Below are 15,300 nucleotides of genomic sequence, written 5' to 3' on the forward strand. Positions count from 1 at the left end.
GTCGGTGGCCGTGGCCACAGAGGGGGGAGAAGGAGGAAGTACAATCAAAAATGCCCTCAAAATAAGGTAAGGGACCCCCGAAAAAAATTGAATATGCCCAATTGTTGATCAGCATAGCGAGCACTACAGGAATCACTAAAGTTGCAAAATAAGCCGGAACTCCACTTTAATTTTACATTTTCTACTAGCTGGTAGAAATTGGAAACAGATGTGAATGTTCTGGTTGTTTGCAAGTAGAAAATGCCTGAGACAACCAGCACAAACTTTACATAAACCTGTTCTGAGATATATAGTTACTATTACTAACCTTCTTATGTAATGCTCGTTACCCAGCTATCTCTTGCTACAGTATTGCAAGTCACTGACTGACATGCAACAAGTAAAGTCACATACATGTTCCAGGTCAAATATTCAAATGAATAATATTAGGAGCAGCATAGGTGCCCCATATTTCTCCTACAACAGATTTCTACAATCTCAGAAATCACAAATGAATTCAGGCTTTGTTTTTTAATCCAGTAACACATGCTTTATTAGACCTCATTTATTACACACTTTCCCTTATATGGACAAAGCAGTGGAAGAAATGTACAATTCTGATCTTGCTTATAAATGCTGTGAACCTTATAAGGGGTGTCGAAGACAAGTGGACCCAGATATACATTGACCTTGGTCCTTCTTAACATCTTAAAACTGGCTAGTCCTCCTCTGAATCTCCTCCACCAAATTTGGCCTGGCAACGTCCACCTTAAAAAAAATAAGCAATCAGCATTTTGAAAAACATGCAAATGGCATAAATATCTAACTTGCCAAATATAGTTGTGTTCTCTGCTCTATGTTATAGTTAGACAACCAATAATCTCTGCTCGATATTATAGTTAGACAACCAATAATCTCTGCTCGATGTTATAGTTAGACAACCAATAATTACATTTACATGTCATGGGATACATTTCATACAGTAAGGACGATTGTGATTGTAATGCCTAGTGGCATTGCCCAATAGAGACTTTTTTTCTTTCAAGTAGCAATTTTTGTTGCCTAAATGTACCACGAATGAAGGTAAAGTAATAGTTTCACCTTCCCTAGTGTTTCTGTCCATCCAATACTCCCCTATGTAGGTGTATGCTAAAGCTGGCCATACACTATTAGATTTTTATTTTCACCCTGCAGGGCCTACTAACTAAAAAAATTTCAGCTGGTTCTGTTTTTTGCATTGCTTCCTTTGCGTGAAATACCTGGTGATTCTCCCAGTCCTTCTGCTTTCCTATTTCAAACTGCCAGGCATGGAAGCTCATCCATTCCCATGTGATCAATTTTCTTCTTTGTCTTCTGCATGGGAGCACAGCCTACATGTAATTAAATGGTCACACTTGCGCTAACATGACCCCCTGAACAGCTCTTCACTGGGATCAGTGTGCTGCTGTTTCTCTGCCTCCTGTTGACACAACCTAAAAAAGGGAAGTTCTGCTTTTCCTTCTCCCTCTTTCGGATGCTTTTTTCCCCTGGAAGTAGGTACTTATTTCTTGCAGGTACCTGCACCCTAGGCAAGTAGAGCAGAAGTTGGCCCCACCGCCCCAACGTCCTGGGACAATTGACGTGTGAATGCGGGTCTGTTCAAAAGGCAAAGTGCAACCTGTTCATGAACACTGGGGAGCTGGCTTGTGAAACCGAAGGCATTCAAGGCTGGCTTCCCCCAAGCAAGTGCTGGGGACCTAAAGACCAGTGAAAAACTGGCCCAGGCGATGACAGTGCTAGATACTTGGAGATAAGAGTGGGTTTAATAAAAGTCAGCAGCTGCAGTATTTGTAGCTTCTTAATTTTTGTACAAATGACTGACGATCCTCTTGATGTGATTTTTATTCCCCAGCGTCTTATCTGCTGTGTTTTTATACTACTGATGGGATTCTTAACCACTTAAGGGCCAGAAGGTTTTACCCCACTTAATGACCAGGCCATTTTTTTGCGATACAGCACTGCATTACTTTCACTAACAATTACACGGTCATGCGACGCTGTACCCAAATACAATTGATGTCCTTTTTCCCACAAATAGAGCTTTCTTTTGGTGGTATTTGATCACCTTTGCAGTTTGAATATTTTGCTCTATAAACAAGAAAGAGCGATAATTCTGAAAAAAAAAAAATATATATATATATATTTTTTACTTTCTGCTATAAAACATTAAAAAAAAAATTTGGGATTTTTGACTTACTATAAAATCCTCTTCTTACGTTCATTGATGGATTCAGTTCTCTGATCCATTTGAGTAAGGTTATACTGCCCCCTACAGGAGTAGGACACTAGGCAGAAAAAAGTTCTGGCTATGCCTATGGGCAGTCCCAGAGGGCACACCCTCTCTTCCTGCATAGGATGTCAGTTTTGTATCAAAGCAGTGTCAGAAAGTAACATCAACCCAACTCAAAATAGAGGGGCGGGTACTGCATCCGTCAATGAACTTTAGAAAAGGATTTTACGGTAAGTCAAAAATCCAGTTCTCTATCGTTCATTGAAGGACACAGTTCTCAGATCCATATCTGTAGGGACGTCCAGGGGCGGACTGAGAACTCTCAGGGCCCCCGGGCAAAATTAATCAAAGGCCCTCTTCCAGGCTCCACCTATGTTCCGCCTCCAGCCACACCCTTGCCCCGCCTCCAGTCACACCCACATCCCACCTCCAATTTATTTAGCGGAACATGATGAGTGTATAAAATGGCCAAAACATTTTTCCTTGTTTTAAAAGGGGTATCATTACAATACATCTCTACCAATTTGCATACAGGAGCTGCTCATTATCATTAGCAGCACTAATTCTTTCTCCACAATGATGATCTGCTGTTTTAAGCAAATGCTATCATTCCCATGCTCATTAAGCAGTCAATGTCTGAAGGATGCGCTACCAATAGAGGCATATCTATAATCAGCTCATCAGCATACAGCAGGCCCGGACTGGGACAAAAAACAGGCCCAGGCATTTTAGATTGAGCAGCCCGGGGGGGGGGGGGGACAGGCTGTGTTAGTCAGTGGTGACTGCAGGGGAGAGCAGAGAGTGCTCGACAATGGCCTGTAAAGCCTCAAGCGGTGACATCTCCCATAGGTTCCTATGTCCTATCTTTTGTTGTCACTCCCTCCTCTTCCCTGCATACAGCACTGGCTCACACAGGAAAAAATGTGACCAGACTGAAGCAGCCTGAAAATTGGCATATACATCTTTTCTACACAGGTTAGCCAGCATAGGCGTTAGGAGGGGGGGGGTGATGGGGACGTTTTTAAGGCTGCTTAGGTTTAAACTCGAAATTCTATTTGAATCCCTTCCCATTGGTGGGTATTGGCAGAGTTAAACCCTTTGTGCTGCATTAGTGGCCACTGACAGTGTTTTTAACCCCTTCATAAAGGGGTTAATTTAACACTGACACTGGTGTCACTTATGCAGCACAAAGGTCACTGGTCATTAATGCACCATCCAGTGACCAGTGACACAACATTAACCCCTTCTTGCTGCACTTTACTAATGACATTGTTAATGAATTACCCTTTCACCCCTCCGGTGTTAAACAGTCCAGTTCACAGGAAAGAGAGAAGGGGAAGGGGGGGGGGGGTGAAGGAGAAAGAGAGAGGTGGGTGAGAGAGAGGAGGGGGAAAAGAGAAAGGGGGGCTGAGAGAGAGCAAGATGGCAATGAGAGAGAGGGAAACTGAGATAGAGAGGGGGGCTGAGAGAGTGAGACGGGAATGAGAGAGAGGGGGGTGAGAGAGAAAGGGGGGCTGAGAGAGAGTGAGATGGGAATGAGAGAGAGAGAGGGGGGGAGAGAGAGAGGGGGGTGAGAGAGAGAGGGGGGCTGAAAGAGAGTGAGATGGGAATGAGAGCGAGGGGGGTGAGAGAGAGAGGGGGGTGAGAGAGAGAGGGGGTGAGAGAGAGAGGGGGGGGTGAGAGAGAGAGAGAGAGAGGGGGTGAGAGAGAGAGGGGGCTGAGATAAAGGGAGGGGGGGCTGAGAGAGGGAGAAGGGGACTGAGAAAGAAGGGAACTGTCAGAGAAACGGCCATGCTGCAACTGGCAACTCCGCCAGTACTTCCAATGGCCGCAATTGACTCAGGCCATAGACTCATTGTCAGTGAAATGGCTGTGCTGCAACTGGCAACTTTGCCAGTACTTCCAATGGCCGCAATGGACTCAGGCCATAAACTAAATAACTGGCCTATAAAAGGACTCTGCTCAGCCCATCAGATTGCTGGATTGTCTTCAGCTCTTCCTGTTTCCTGAACATTGCTACTTCCTGGATTCCAGTTTGACCCGGCTTGTTCCTGACCTGTCTGCTCTCTCCCCTGGCTTTGACCCCCGGCTTCATCTGACCATCCGATCCTGCTCCAGTGTTTGACCCTCGGCTTGTGTGACCATCCCTGCTCTTTTGCCCTCTGCCTGACTTCTAGTGTACCGATCCCGGCTTGCTCAACGGACTTGCTTCTGCTCAAATCCCCTTGTCTTGGCACCTGTTTGGACTGATACCTGTGTATGACCCTCGGCCTGGCTTTTACCTGCACATTGCTCGATTCCCTGGAGGCCCTGAAGGTTGTTCCGGATACCCTTGTGAACCTTTACCTGCACTCCACAAGCATCCAGTGCTCCTTGGGACGCGTCACCTCCTGTCCCACTTCCAGGGGTGATTCGCACCGAGCTGCAAGGGAAGCCCTCTCAGCATTTCGGCCTCTACCAAGAAGTGATCTGACAGTACAATCCAGCCATGTCAGAGGCCGACAGAGGTGCTTCCCAGCTCGAGGCTCTTTGTCAGCAAGTCTCCTCTTTAACACAGGCAGTCCAGAGACTGCAGGACGGTTATTTTCAATTAGAGGGTCGAGTGTTGAACCTAGCTGGCGCACCCTCTCCTTCCGACCCCAATCAACCTCCCCCCAGCTCCGGGAGCACCTCCACTCAGCAAGGAACAGCCAGCCCTGCTCAGGCAGCCATGGTTTTCCCACCTGAACCCAGGGTACCTACACCCGAACGCTTCCGTGGGGAACGGAGAAGGTTCAGATCCTTCAAGAATGCATATCTCTTGTATCTAGCCCTTCAGCCCAGAACCTTCTCTTCAGAGACTGTCAAAGTAGGGTTCATAATTTCTCTGTTGTCAGAAGAACCCCAGACCTGGGCTCATAACCTCCTTGAGCAAAAGAGCTCCTCATTGAACTCTGTAGACTCCTTCTACATGCCCAGTTATATGAGGACCCCCAACGGACTGTTACGGCTGAATCAGCCCTACATGCCTTACAACAAAATAAGCATCCTGTAGAGGACTATACCATTGACTTCCACAGATGGGCCGCAGATACAGACTGGAATGAGGCAGCACTCAAGTATCAGTATTGTCACGGATTGTCTGAAGCCCTTAAGGATGAGTTAGCTCGGGTAGAAACCCCTACGTCTTTGGAAGGTCTAATCTTTTACTGGCAATCCAACTGGACAGGCGCCTGCGGGAGAGACGCTCAGAGCGCCTTCAAGGGGCCGGACCTACCTGGGTACTCCCGAAAGTCCCACTTGCTGCTTCACCCCATCCTGGGCCTTCTGTCTCCGGGGGATCAGAAGGAGAACCCATGCAGATTGGTCTAATCCGTTCTGCCTTGACCCCCAAGGAAAGACAACGTCGCCGTCAAGCTAACCTCTGCCTTTATTGTGGGGAATCTGGCCACTTCCTACACAATTGTCCTGTGAGACCCAGTAAGTCCTATTCACGACCTCTGCTGAATTGTCAAATCGCCGGGTCATCCCCTCATCTTATTCTCCCTGTCTCCCTACAGGTAGCAGAAAAGAAGATTTGGCTTCTGGCGATCGTTGATTTCGGGAGATGTAGTTGCTTTCTGCACCGTTCTTTAGCTCAAAGTTTGGGTGTCCCCGTGCAAGCTAAGGAACAGCGACTCCATATTCTTCTGGCTGATGGTTCTTTGCCCAGTTCTGGGCCTGTTACTGAAGAGACGTGCCCCATCTTCACCACGACAGATTCTCTTCACCAGGAATTACTCCGATTTGACGTCCTTTCCTCATCAATGTTTCCCATTATTTTAGGACTTCCCTGGCTACAGGCCCACAACCCACAGATTGACTGGGTTAAGAGAAGGATCTCCTTCACGTGTAATTACTGCCTGAATAATTGTTTCCTACCCGGATCTGATACTTCTGCTGCTTGCCTGGCCGTCCGACCAGTACATGATCTCCCGGAAAATGTCCCCGCAGTTTATGAGGAATTCATGGACATATTTGATAAAAAAAAAAGGCAGAAGCTCTGCCTCCTCACAGGCCTTATGATTGCCCTGTAGAACTTCTGCCCGGAGCCGAGATTCCTTTCGGAAGGATATTCCCGTTATCTGAGAAGGAGCTGGAAACCCTCCGGATCTATATTAACGAAAATTTGGAAAAGGGTTTTATCTGCCCCTCCTCCTCACCAGCAGGGGCCGGGATATTCTTTGTCGAAAAGAAGGATGGCACACTAAGACCTTGCGTAGATTACCGGGAGCTTAATAAAACTACTATTAAAAACCGGTATCCTCTACCTCTTATCCTAGAACTGTTTCAACGTTTCCGGGCAGCTCGGATCTTTACCAAATTGGATCTCCGTGGAGCTTACAACCTTGTTCGCATTAGAAAAGGAGATGAGTGGAAGACGGCGTTCAGAATGCGGTTTGGCCATTTTGAATACCTGGTCATGCCTTTCGGGCTGTGTAACGCCCCTGCTACCTTCCAACATCTAGTTAATTAAATTTTTCGGGAATTCCTGGATCTCTTTCTGATAGTCTACCTAGATGACATACTCATTTTTTCCTCCACCGGACCCATGTTAAAAAGGTACTATTTACTTTAAGGGAACACGGACTTTATGTGAAACCAGAGAAATGCGAATTCGAGAAAGACTCAATTCAATTCCTGGGTCTCATTATCTCAACAAACGGCATTTCCATGGATCCACAGAAAGTGCAGTCAATTCTCGATTGGCCAGCCCCCTGTGATAAGAAAGGAGTTCAACGCTTCGAGGGGTTTGCTAACTTCTATCGGAGGTTCGTGAAGGGGTTCTCTAGGATTATCTCGCCCATTACCCAGTTGACCCGCCAACAGGTCCGCTTCCATTGGTCGCAGGAAGCTCAAACGGCCTTTGACAAACTGAAGGCGTTGTTCACCTCAGCACCTATTCTCCAGCATCCTGATCCAACCCTACCTTATGTGCTTGAAGTGGATGCTTCAGAAATAGCCACTGGAGCAATCTTATCTCAAAGACAAGGCCCGAAGACTCTTCTGCACCCTGTGGCTTTCTTTTCCCTGGAAGATGACACCTCCGGAGAGAAACTATGATGTAGGGGATCGGGAACTCTTGGCCATCAAATGTGCCTTGGAAGAGTGGAGATACTTGCTGGAAGGGGCTACTCATCCCATTTTGGTATTCACAGACCACAAAAACCTGGAATACCTCAGGACAGCAAGACGCCTGAGACCCCGTCAAGCTCGATGGGCCTTGTTCTTTTCCCGGTTTAACTTTCATCTGACTTACAGGCCAGGGTCCAAGAACGGGAAGGCAGACGCCCTGTCCCGAATGTTTCCAGATACCCCAAACACAGCCGAACCCAACACCATCCTCTTGGCTCAAAATTTTTTGCTTATTCAAACGGATCTACAATCAGCAATTAAGCAAGCCTCAGTTCAATGTCTCGAGCCTGGGACCTCTTCCTTGGAAAAATGCGGGGGATTCTTGTGGTTCCAAGAAAGGATTTTTGTTCCTTCACAAATCAGACTACAGGTCCTAAAGACTTTGCATGATCACAAGCTTGCCGGGCACTTCGGGGTCAAGAAGACATGTGAACTCATTCAGCACAGCTTTTGGTGGCCCAATTTATTTTGGGAGAGTAAATCCTATGAGGGTTCTTGTATTACGTGCCAGCTTAACAAGGGGGCTAAGACCAAGTCCTGGGGCCTGTTGAGGTCATTGCCCATCCCGGAACAGCCCTGGAAGCAACAATCCATGGATTTTATAGTGGAATTACCACCGTCAGAAGGTTTCACTACTGTCCTGGTGGTGGTGGACCGTCTCTCGAAGATGGCGCACATTTTGCCTATGATTGGCACACCTTCTGCCGTGGAAACAGCTAACATGTTTATTAAAGAAGTGGTCAGGCTACACGGTCTCCCGGACAGCATAGTATCGGACAGAGGCTTCCAGTTCACCTCCAAATTCTGGAAAGAGCTTTGCAAATCCTTGTCCAGAGATATGCCTATCATCAGCCTACCACCCGCAGAGTAATGGTCAAACGGAAAGGACCAACCAGACCCTTGAACAATACCTACGTTGCTTTTGCACTTGCTTCCAGGATAATTGGGTCTCTTTACTTCCGTGCGCAGAATTCGCATATAATAACGCCCTGCATTCTGCAACCAACCAGACCCCGTTCTGGGTGAATTACAGGTTCCACCCTTCTTTTTTGCCCAGTGCTTTCTCAGAAACATCGGTTCCTGCAGTGCAAGACCGGATAATGGCTATCAGGAATAACTACCGGTTGCTACAGGACTCCATATCCAAAGCCCAACAGGAGTACAAGAAATGTTATGACTGCAGGAAAAAGGAAAACCCTATGTATAAGGTCGGGGATAAGGTGTGGCTCTCCTCAAACAACCTACGACTATCTTGCCCTTCTAAAAAATTGGGACCAAGGTTTATTGGGCCTTTTAGAATCAAAAGGATGATAAACCCTGTGGCTTTCGAACTAACTTTACCTAATTCATACAAGATCTATCCTGTATTCCATGTTTCCCTGCTTAAGCCTGCAATTTCTAGACCCTTCCCAGGGAGGGAAGAATTGCCTCCACCTCCAGTTTCAGTGGAGGGCAAACCTGAATATGAAGTGGAAACCATTCTGGATTGTCGAAGAAGGGGTGGGCTCATACAGTATCTTATTAAATGGAAAGGTTACCCCCCTGAAGACAATTCCTGGGAACCCGCTAGTAGCCTGCATGCCCCCAGGCTGGTACAGGAATTCCACAGGAGATTCCCGGGAAGCTTGGCCCGGTTGGGCATCCGGAGGCTGCCCCTTGGGGGGGGGGCACTGTCAGAGAAACGGCCATGCTGCAACTGGCAACTCTGCCAGTACTTCCAATGGCCGCAATGGACTCAGGCTATAGACTCATTGTCAGTGAAATGGCTGTGCTGCAACTGGCAACTTTGCCAGTACTTCCCATGGCCGCAATGGACTCAGGCCATAGACTAATTCACTGGCCTATAAAAGGACTCTGCTCAGCCCATCAGATTGCTGGATTGTCTTCAGCTCTTCCTGTTTCCTAAGCATTGCTACTTCCTGGATTCCAGTTTGACCCGGCTTGTTCCTGACCTGTCTGCTCTCTCTCTTGCCTTTGACCCCCGGCTTCGTCTGACCATCCGATCCTGCTCCAGTGTTTGACCCTCGGCTTGTGTGACCATCCCTGCTCTTTTGCCCTCTGCCTGACTTCTAGTGTACCGATCCCGGCTTGCTCAACGGACTTGCTTCTGCTCAAATCCCCTTGTCTTGGCGCCTGTTTGGACTGATACCTGTGTATGACCCTCGGCCTGGCTTTTACCTGCACATTGCTTGATTCCCTGGAGGCCCTGAAGGCTGTTCCGGATACCCTTGTGAACCTTTACCTGCACTTCACAAGCATCCAGTGCTCCTTGGGACGCGTCACCTCCTGTCCCACTTCCAGGGGTGATTCGCACCGAGCTGCAAGGGATGCCCTCTCAGCATTTCGGCCTCTACCAAGAAGTGATCTGACAGGAACAGAGAGAGAGAGAGGAGAGCTGAGAGAGGTGGGGCTGAGAGAGAGGTGGGGGCTGAGAGGGGGGACTAACAGAGAGGGGGGCTGAGAGAGGGGGGGTGAGGGGGTAAATGAGAGAGAGATCCCTAGCCCTGTCCCTATCTGCAGTCTCTCCTTTGCCCCCCAATTCCAGTCTGTGTCTGCAGGCAGGTCTGTGTATCAGTGTATGATGCCGGTACCATCCATGCCTCCTTGATCTGGGGTTGCTTTGCTCCTTTCAGTGGCTCCCTGGCAGCCTGCACCTCCCGCCCATCCCCACTGCAGAGGCAGGAGCAGAGAGGAGGTTGAAGGAGACGCAGTCCAGGCTTTGGGAGGTGTCGGGATTCTGCACCTCTTCGGGGGTCAAGGAGGTTGTGAAGCTCTTCTCCCTCCTGGGCTCCCGGGCCCAGAGTTCACCTTCCAGGCAGCCCCTGTCTTTGGGCCGCCCACTGGAGATAGACGGCCGCACGTTCCCCCCCGCCACAGAACCTGACATGACATCAAGGGCAGCACACTCGGCATGGCGCCCCTCAAATTTTGCGCCCGGGGCCATAGCCAGGCTGCCCCCATGCCACGCCACAGCCCAGAGACAGCAGGTGAACATTGATTAGTAAAGCCTGGTCATGAGCCGGCTGAAAAAAAGAGCATAATTACCATTATCAAATGAGCATCCTCTGGCCCTGGAACATCAGATTCAAACCCCTTCACCAGCTGAAAAAGAAGTGGGCGGGAAGAGAGGTGGGTATACACCAGACACTGCTTTCCCGTTGAGCAGCTGCAGCACCTCATCATTTTTCATGTGCAGGAGGCGGGTCTGAGATCCGCCTCCCGCACATGAAAGTCAGCAAGGTCCTGCAGCTGCATTTACTGGAAGGTGGTGGTGCTGAAGGCCTCAACCTTTCTGTCCCTCCTTCTCTCCTGGCGTCATGGTTGCCAGGTGACCAGCTGCTGCACCTGGGCAAATCGGGTCCTTCGGTCCAGCGGCCGCCTAAGTTGCCATGGAGTGGCTTCGTGGGCAGGGGAATGGTAAGACTTTACAATCTTCCTGCATATGCAGCACATCCACCCGCGGTAGGCCCTGCATCAGATTCATCCATCCGTGGCCGGCCCTGCAATCCCTCCACTGAATCACTGCAGTGCTCTTGATGTGTCAGCCCTGAACCGCTCCCTGCCAGCGAACACTGTTTACCTAAATTCCAGCCTCTGCGGCCTGTGGTGGCGGCGCACGTTGACGTCCCCCCGCTCACAGGACACCATGGAAACCGAGCGCCGGGCCCCTCCAACGGAAGTAGTGCCGGCCACCGGGCCCCTCCCCTCCTCCCACTACATTTGCGCTGGCCGCTGGTTCCCGAAAGCCCGATGTTGTCTTGGAGACAACATCGGGTGAATTAATTCTGTACTGGATGGCGGGCCCCCCTTCCTGGCCGGGCCCTCAGACCATGTCTGAATTGCCCGACCGCTCAGTCCGCCCCTGGGGATGTCCCAAAGCAGTGCCCTAAAATGAGGGGTGGGAACAGCAGGAAAGAACAAGTCCCCAAGGCTAAACATAGCCAACCAGGCAACATAGGACTCAGCAGAACAAAAAGATGAGGCCCATCTGAAACAAACAGTTAACACCCTCAAGGAAGGCCAAAAGCCCTCCAGACAGCAGCCAGCAAAATCTTTGCAGCCAAAAGAGGCATCTGCAGGTGCCAACACATCCACCTTATAAAATTTGGCAAAGGTGTGAACAGACTACCAGGTAGCCGTCTTACAACCTGGAGCACAGATGCCAGTATAGCGAAAAAGCCCAGGAAGCACTAGGCGCCCGAGTAGAAAGCGCTGAGACAGGTAAAGGAGAAAGGTAGGACCTGACCCTTGATTGAATAAGCCTGCACCACCCTCTGTCTAAGCCATCTGGAAAAGTTGCAGCAGATGCAGGCAGTCCTGTTCATGGGCCATCAGTAAGTACAGAGAGCGAGCCTGACTTACGAAAAGACTCAGTAGTCACCAAGTACACCTTGAGTGCCCGAACTCTATCCAGAGAATGCAATGCCCATTCTGTAGGATGTAAGGGCTTAGGACACAAGATGGTAATACAATGTCTTTGTTCAAGTGAACACTAGAAACCACCCTAGGAGGGAAGGACGGATCCGGACAAAGTACCACTTTTCTCCATGAACCAACACATAGGAAGAACAACAGGACAATGTCGCCAGTGCCGACACCCTGCACGCAGAGTGACAGCAACCAGAAGGCCACCTTCTGTAAAAGGTAGGCAGGGGATACCCTCGAATACTTGCAAAAGTTGGTTCTGGAAGAACCGACTGCACCAAATCAAGGGCCCCAGTTGGTGACGGAGTTCGCACCGGAAGTTCCAAGTGCCACACCCCCTGGAAGAAGTTACGCACCAGGGTATCGGGCGGCCAATGGCCTTTGGAAGAAAATTGCCAAAGCCAAAACCTGACCCTTAAAAGTACTCAAAGTCAACTTGAGAGCAACTCCCCGCTGAAGGAAGCCACCGAGTGAGAGCGACTCACACCACGCAATATATGACTTTCTCGTATGAGGAAAAAAATTATCCTTGAAGTCGCTTCCCACGCTTTAAGCAGGGTGGGAATCACCAAAGCAGACAATCCCCTGTCCTTCAGCACCTGGCTTTCAACAGCCAAGCCGGCAAAGCCAGCAACCGTAAAGTCGGATGGAAGATTGGCCCTGGAGACAATAAATCCTCCCTGAGAGGAAGTCTCCAAGAAGTGTCTGCGGCTAGCTTGACCAGGACGGCGTACCAGCTCGTCAAGGCCAGTCCAGAGCCACAAGAATGACGCAAATCCCTTCCACCTCGATCCTGCGAAGAATTCTTGGCAGCAATTTGAGAGGAGGAAAGAAAAGAAAGAGGCGCCTCTAAGTGCAGACTTAAACAACCAAATTTATTCCATAAAATATGCACTCACATTGTGCGTATGCAGAAAGCGTATGTAGTAAATCCTCCTGGGGAACTCCAAGATGGATCCGGTTTTAAAAGTCATCCATTCCGTGCTATCGACTGGAGAGCCGGTCTCCTCTTCGCCGCAGCCTGCAGTGAGCGGCGAAGGTGGAGCGGAAGCGTCCGTGTGTTGAAAGCGAGGCTTGGTCGGCAGGGACAACAGGAACATGTGGATGACGTCACTGGATTGTGACGCGTCTCCGAGCGTGCGTGCTGCCGTAGGGCGGGCAGCCGCGCTCCTTCATCAAAGCTCCAGACAAGGGATAACAACAAGAGGAATAGCTAGCCTTATGAACGATCGGAGGGGAAGGGAAAGCGGAAGTGATAGATTCTTTAGAAATATATCAAGTTAAGCAATGGAATATGAGATTAGTACTACCAAAATAAGGCTATGATCAGAATTAAAGGAGTGGCAACAAGGATGAAAAATAAATGTGAAAAATAGATAATAATGATGATGAGAAAAAATAGAGGCGCCTCTTTCTTTTCTTTTTTTGCATACAGTTTGGAGAACCTTTGGCTCACTGGTTCTGGACGGCTGCCCTAATTGTTGGATTTTTTTAGAGTTCCCCCCCCTCCCCCCCCCCATCCTAAATTATTAAACCCATTTACCCACACCCATTTGACATTATATGGACTTATATGGACTTATGTTGTAATATGTGGCTAAGCGCCTGTCATATGTTTTTATTTTGAGAGGAGGAAAGGCAGACAGCAGCTAATGCTGACCTTGGCCCAACCGTGAGCACTCTCACACGACCACGCCGGCGTCAGCCTTGCGCAGGTGAGCATGCTGAACTTCTCAGCATCGTTCATGTTGAACTTAGCAAATGTTCTGCCTATGACAGAACCCATGGTGCCACCATCGTACCCGCCAGAGGGTCCCGGGAGCGCGCCACAAACCTCTGCACCATCCAGTAGATGCGACACCAACAAGTCCACATCTGGAGTGCGCAAACGAAGGCACAACTGCTGAAACCTCTCTGGATGAAGGGACCATTCCCCTGCATCCCAGGCCTGTCGACGGATGCAATCCGCCTGCCAATTTTTCACACCTGAAAAGGGAACAGCGGAGAGAGCTGGAAGAAGGCGCTTCGCCCAACTAAGAATGCCTGTCACTGCCAAGGCCGCAAGGACACCCATGGTGCCCCCTTGGTGAAGGACATAAGCCACGGTCGTGGCATAGTCGATTGAATGTGCACTGGACAGCTGTAGGTGCCCGATCCAGTGAACTAGGCAAAGCCGGATCGCTCTCAGCTCCAGGATATTGATTGGTAACCTGAATCCTCCAGGGACCATACTCCTGGAGCAGAGAATCTGCCAAGGACTCCTCCCCACCCGGACAGGCTTGTAACCACAGTGACAATTGTCCAGTAAAAAGGGGAGGAAGGATTTGAGATCAAGACTCCCTGGACACCCGGCACAGCCGGATCCGAAAGTACAGAGAGTTGGATTCTAATCCCATTCGAGGATTGCCTTCTGGGGGATCCACGAGAGGGATTGAGCGAAAAGGACGATCTCGAAAGACGACACCATCAGTCCCAGAACTCGCATGCAGGTCCAAAGGGACGACCATGTGCTGGACAGTAACAGTTGAACCGCAGTCTGAAGTTCCAAGAGTTGTTTCCCCGGAGGGAGAAACCCCTTGACTGAGGACGAGTCCAAAGTCAGGCCCAGATAGTCCAGTCTCACGGAAGGGACCAGGGATAACTTCAGAAGGTTCAAAACCCACCTGAACTCCTCCAGAGTTCTCATGGTGACTTCCAAATTTGTTTGTAAGCACCGTAGGGGACTCCACACGGAGAAGCAGATTGGCCAGGAAACCCGATACGCCCTGCTGCCGCAACAGCGCAAGGACTGGAGCCAACACCTTTGTGAAGACCGGAGTAGCAGAAGCGAGACCAAGGGGTAACGCCACAAACCGATCAAGATCCTTCCCCACGGCAAAAAAACTGAAAACCCGTTGATGTCCTGAACACAACAGGATGTGAAGGTAGGCATCTTGATGTCAATGGAGGCCAGGAATCCCCCTGATGTAGGGAAGCCACCATTGAGCGAACAGATACCGCATTAAATTTTTGATCCGCAAGGAACCATCAAAGGGCCAGAAGGTCCAGCTTGTTGAACCAGAGCCGGAACTGCCCCACAGAGCACTGCAAGCGATCCGGGGACAGCCGTGCATCGGAAGAGAAAAACCCCACCGGAAAAAACGTATCGAAACTCGATCTTACAACTGACCTCCTGAAGCCAGCTGCCTGGGATCTGGACAAGCCGTCAGTCCAAGAACCGGCAAGGACGACCCCCCACCCCATAGATGGGTGAGGACGCACCTTCATGCCGAGTAGGCCTTGTCCGCAGGTCTGGAAAAAAACAAACAAACAATCTCATGTTCTCCAGACTAGGGTCGTTTGGAACCCCCAGAGGAAGTCTTGAAGGACTTTGCCACATGGACTGTCCCTGTCCCAGAAACTGTTGTGAGCCGAAAGGGAGGGACCCCGTCCACGAAGAAGGCCCTTACCTTTATTAGCCTGTGGAAGAAAAG

At 49.6% G+C, this 15,300-nt stretch overlaps 1 protein-coding gene across 1 annotated transcript in view; it reads right to left on the minus strand.

Annotated features, from left to right (window-relative positions):
• Window positions 1-628: 628 nt before the first annotated feature.
• The window catches only part of LOC309553175 (histidine--tRNA ligase, cytoplasmic-like), a 246,276-nt gene continuing 231,604 nt past the window's right edge, over window positions 629-15,300 (minus strand). The window contains exon 13 of the mRNA XM_082254105.1: window positions 629-747. Within this exon, the coding sequence (XP_082110231.1) occupies window positions 688-747 (60 nt within the window). The 3' untranslated portion in view covers window positions 629-687. The remainder of the gene's footprint in view (window positions 748-15,300) is intronic.

The sequence above is a fragment of the Pelophylax lessonae genome (genome assembly GCF_965119305.1).
Source record: "Pelophylax lessonae genome assembly, chromosome: 4".
Taxonomy (NCBI): Eukaryota; Metazoa; Chordata; class Amphibia; order Anura; family Ranidae; genus Pelophylax; species Pelophylax lessonae.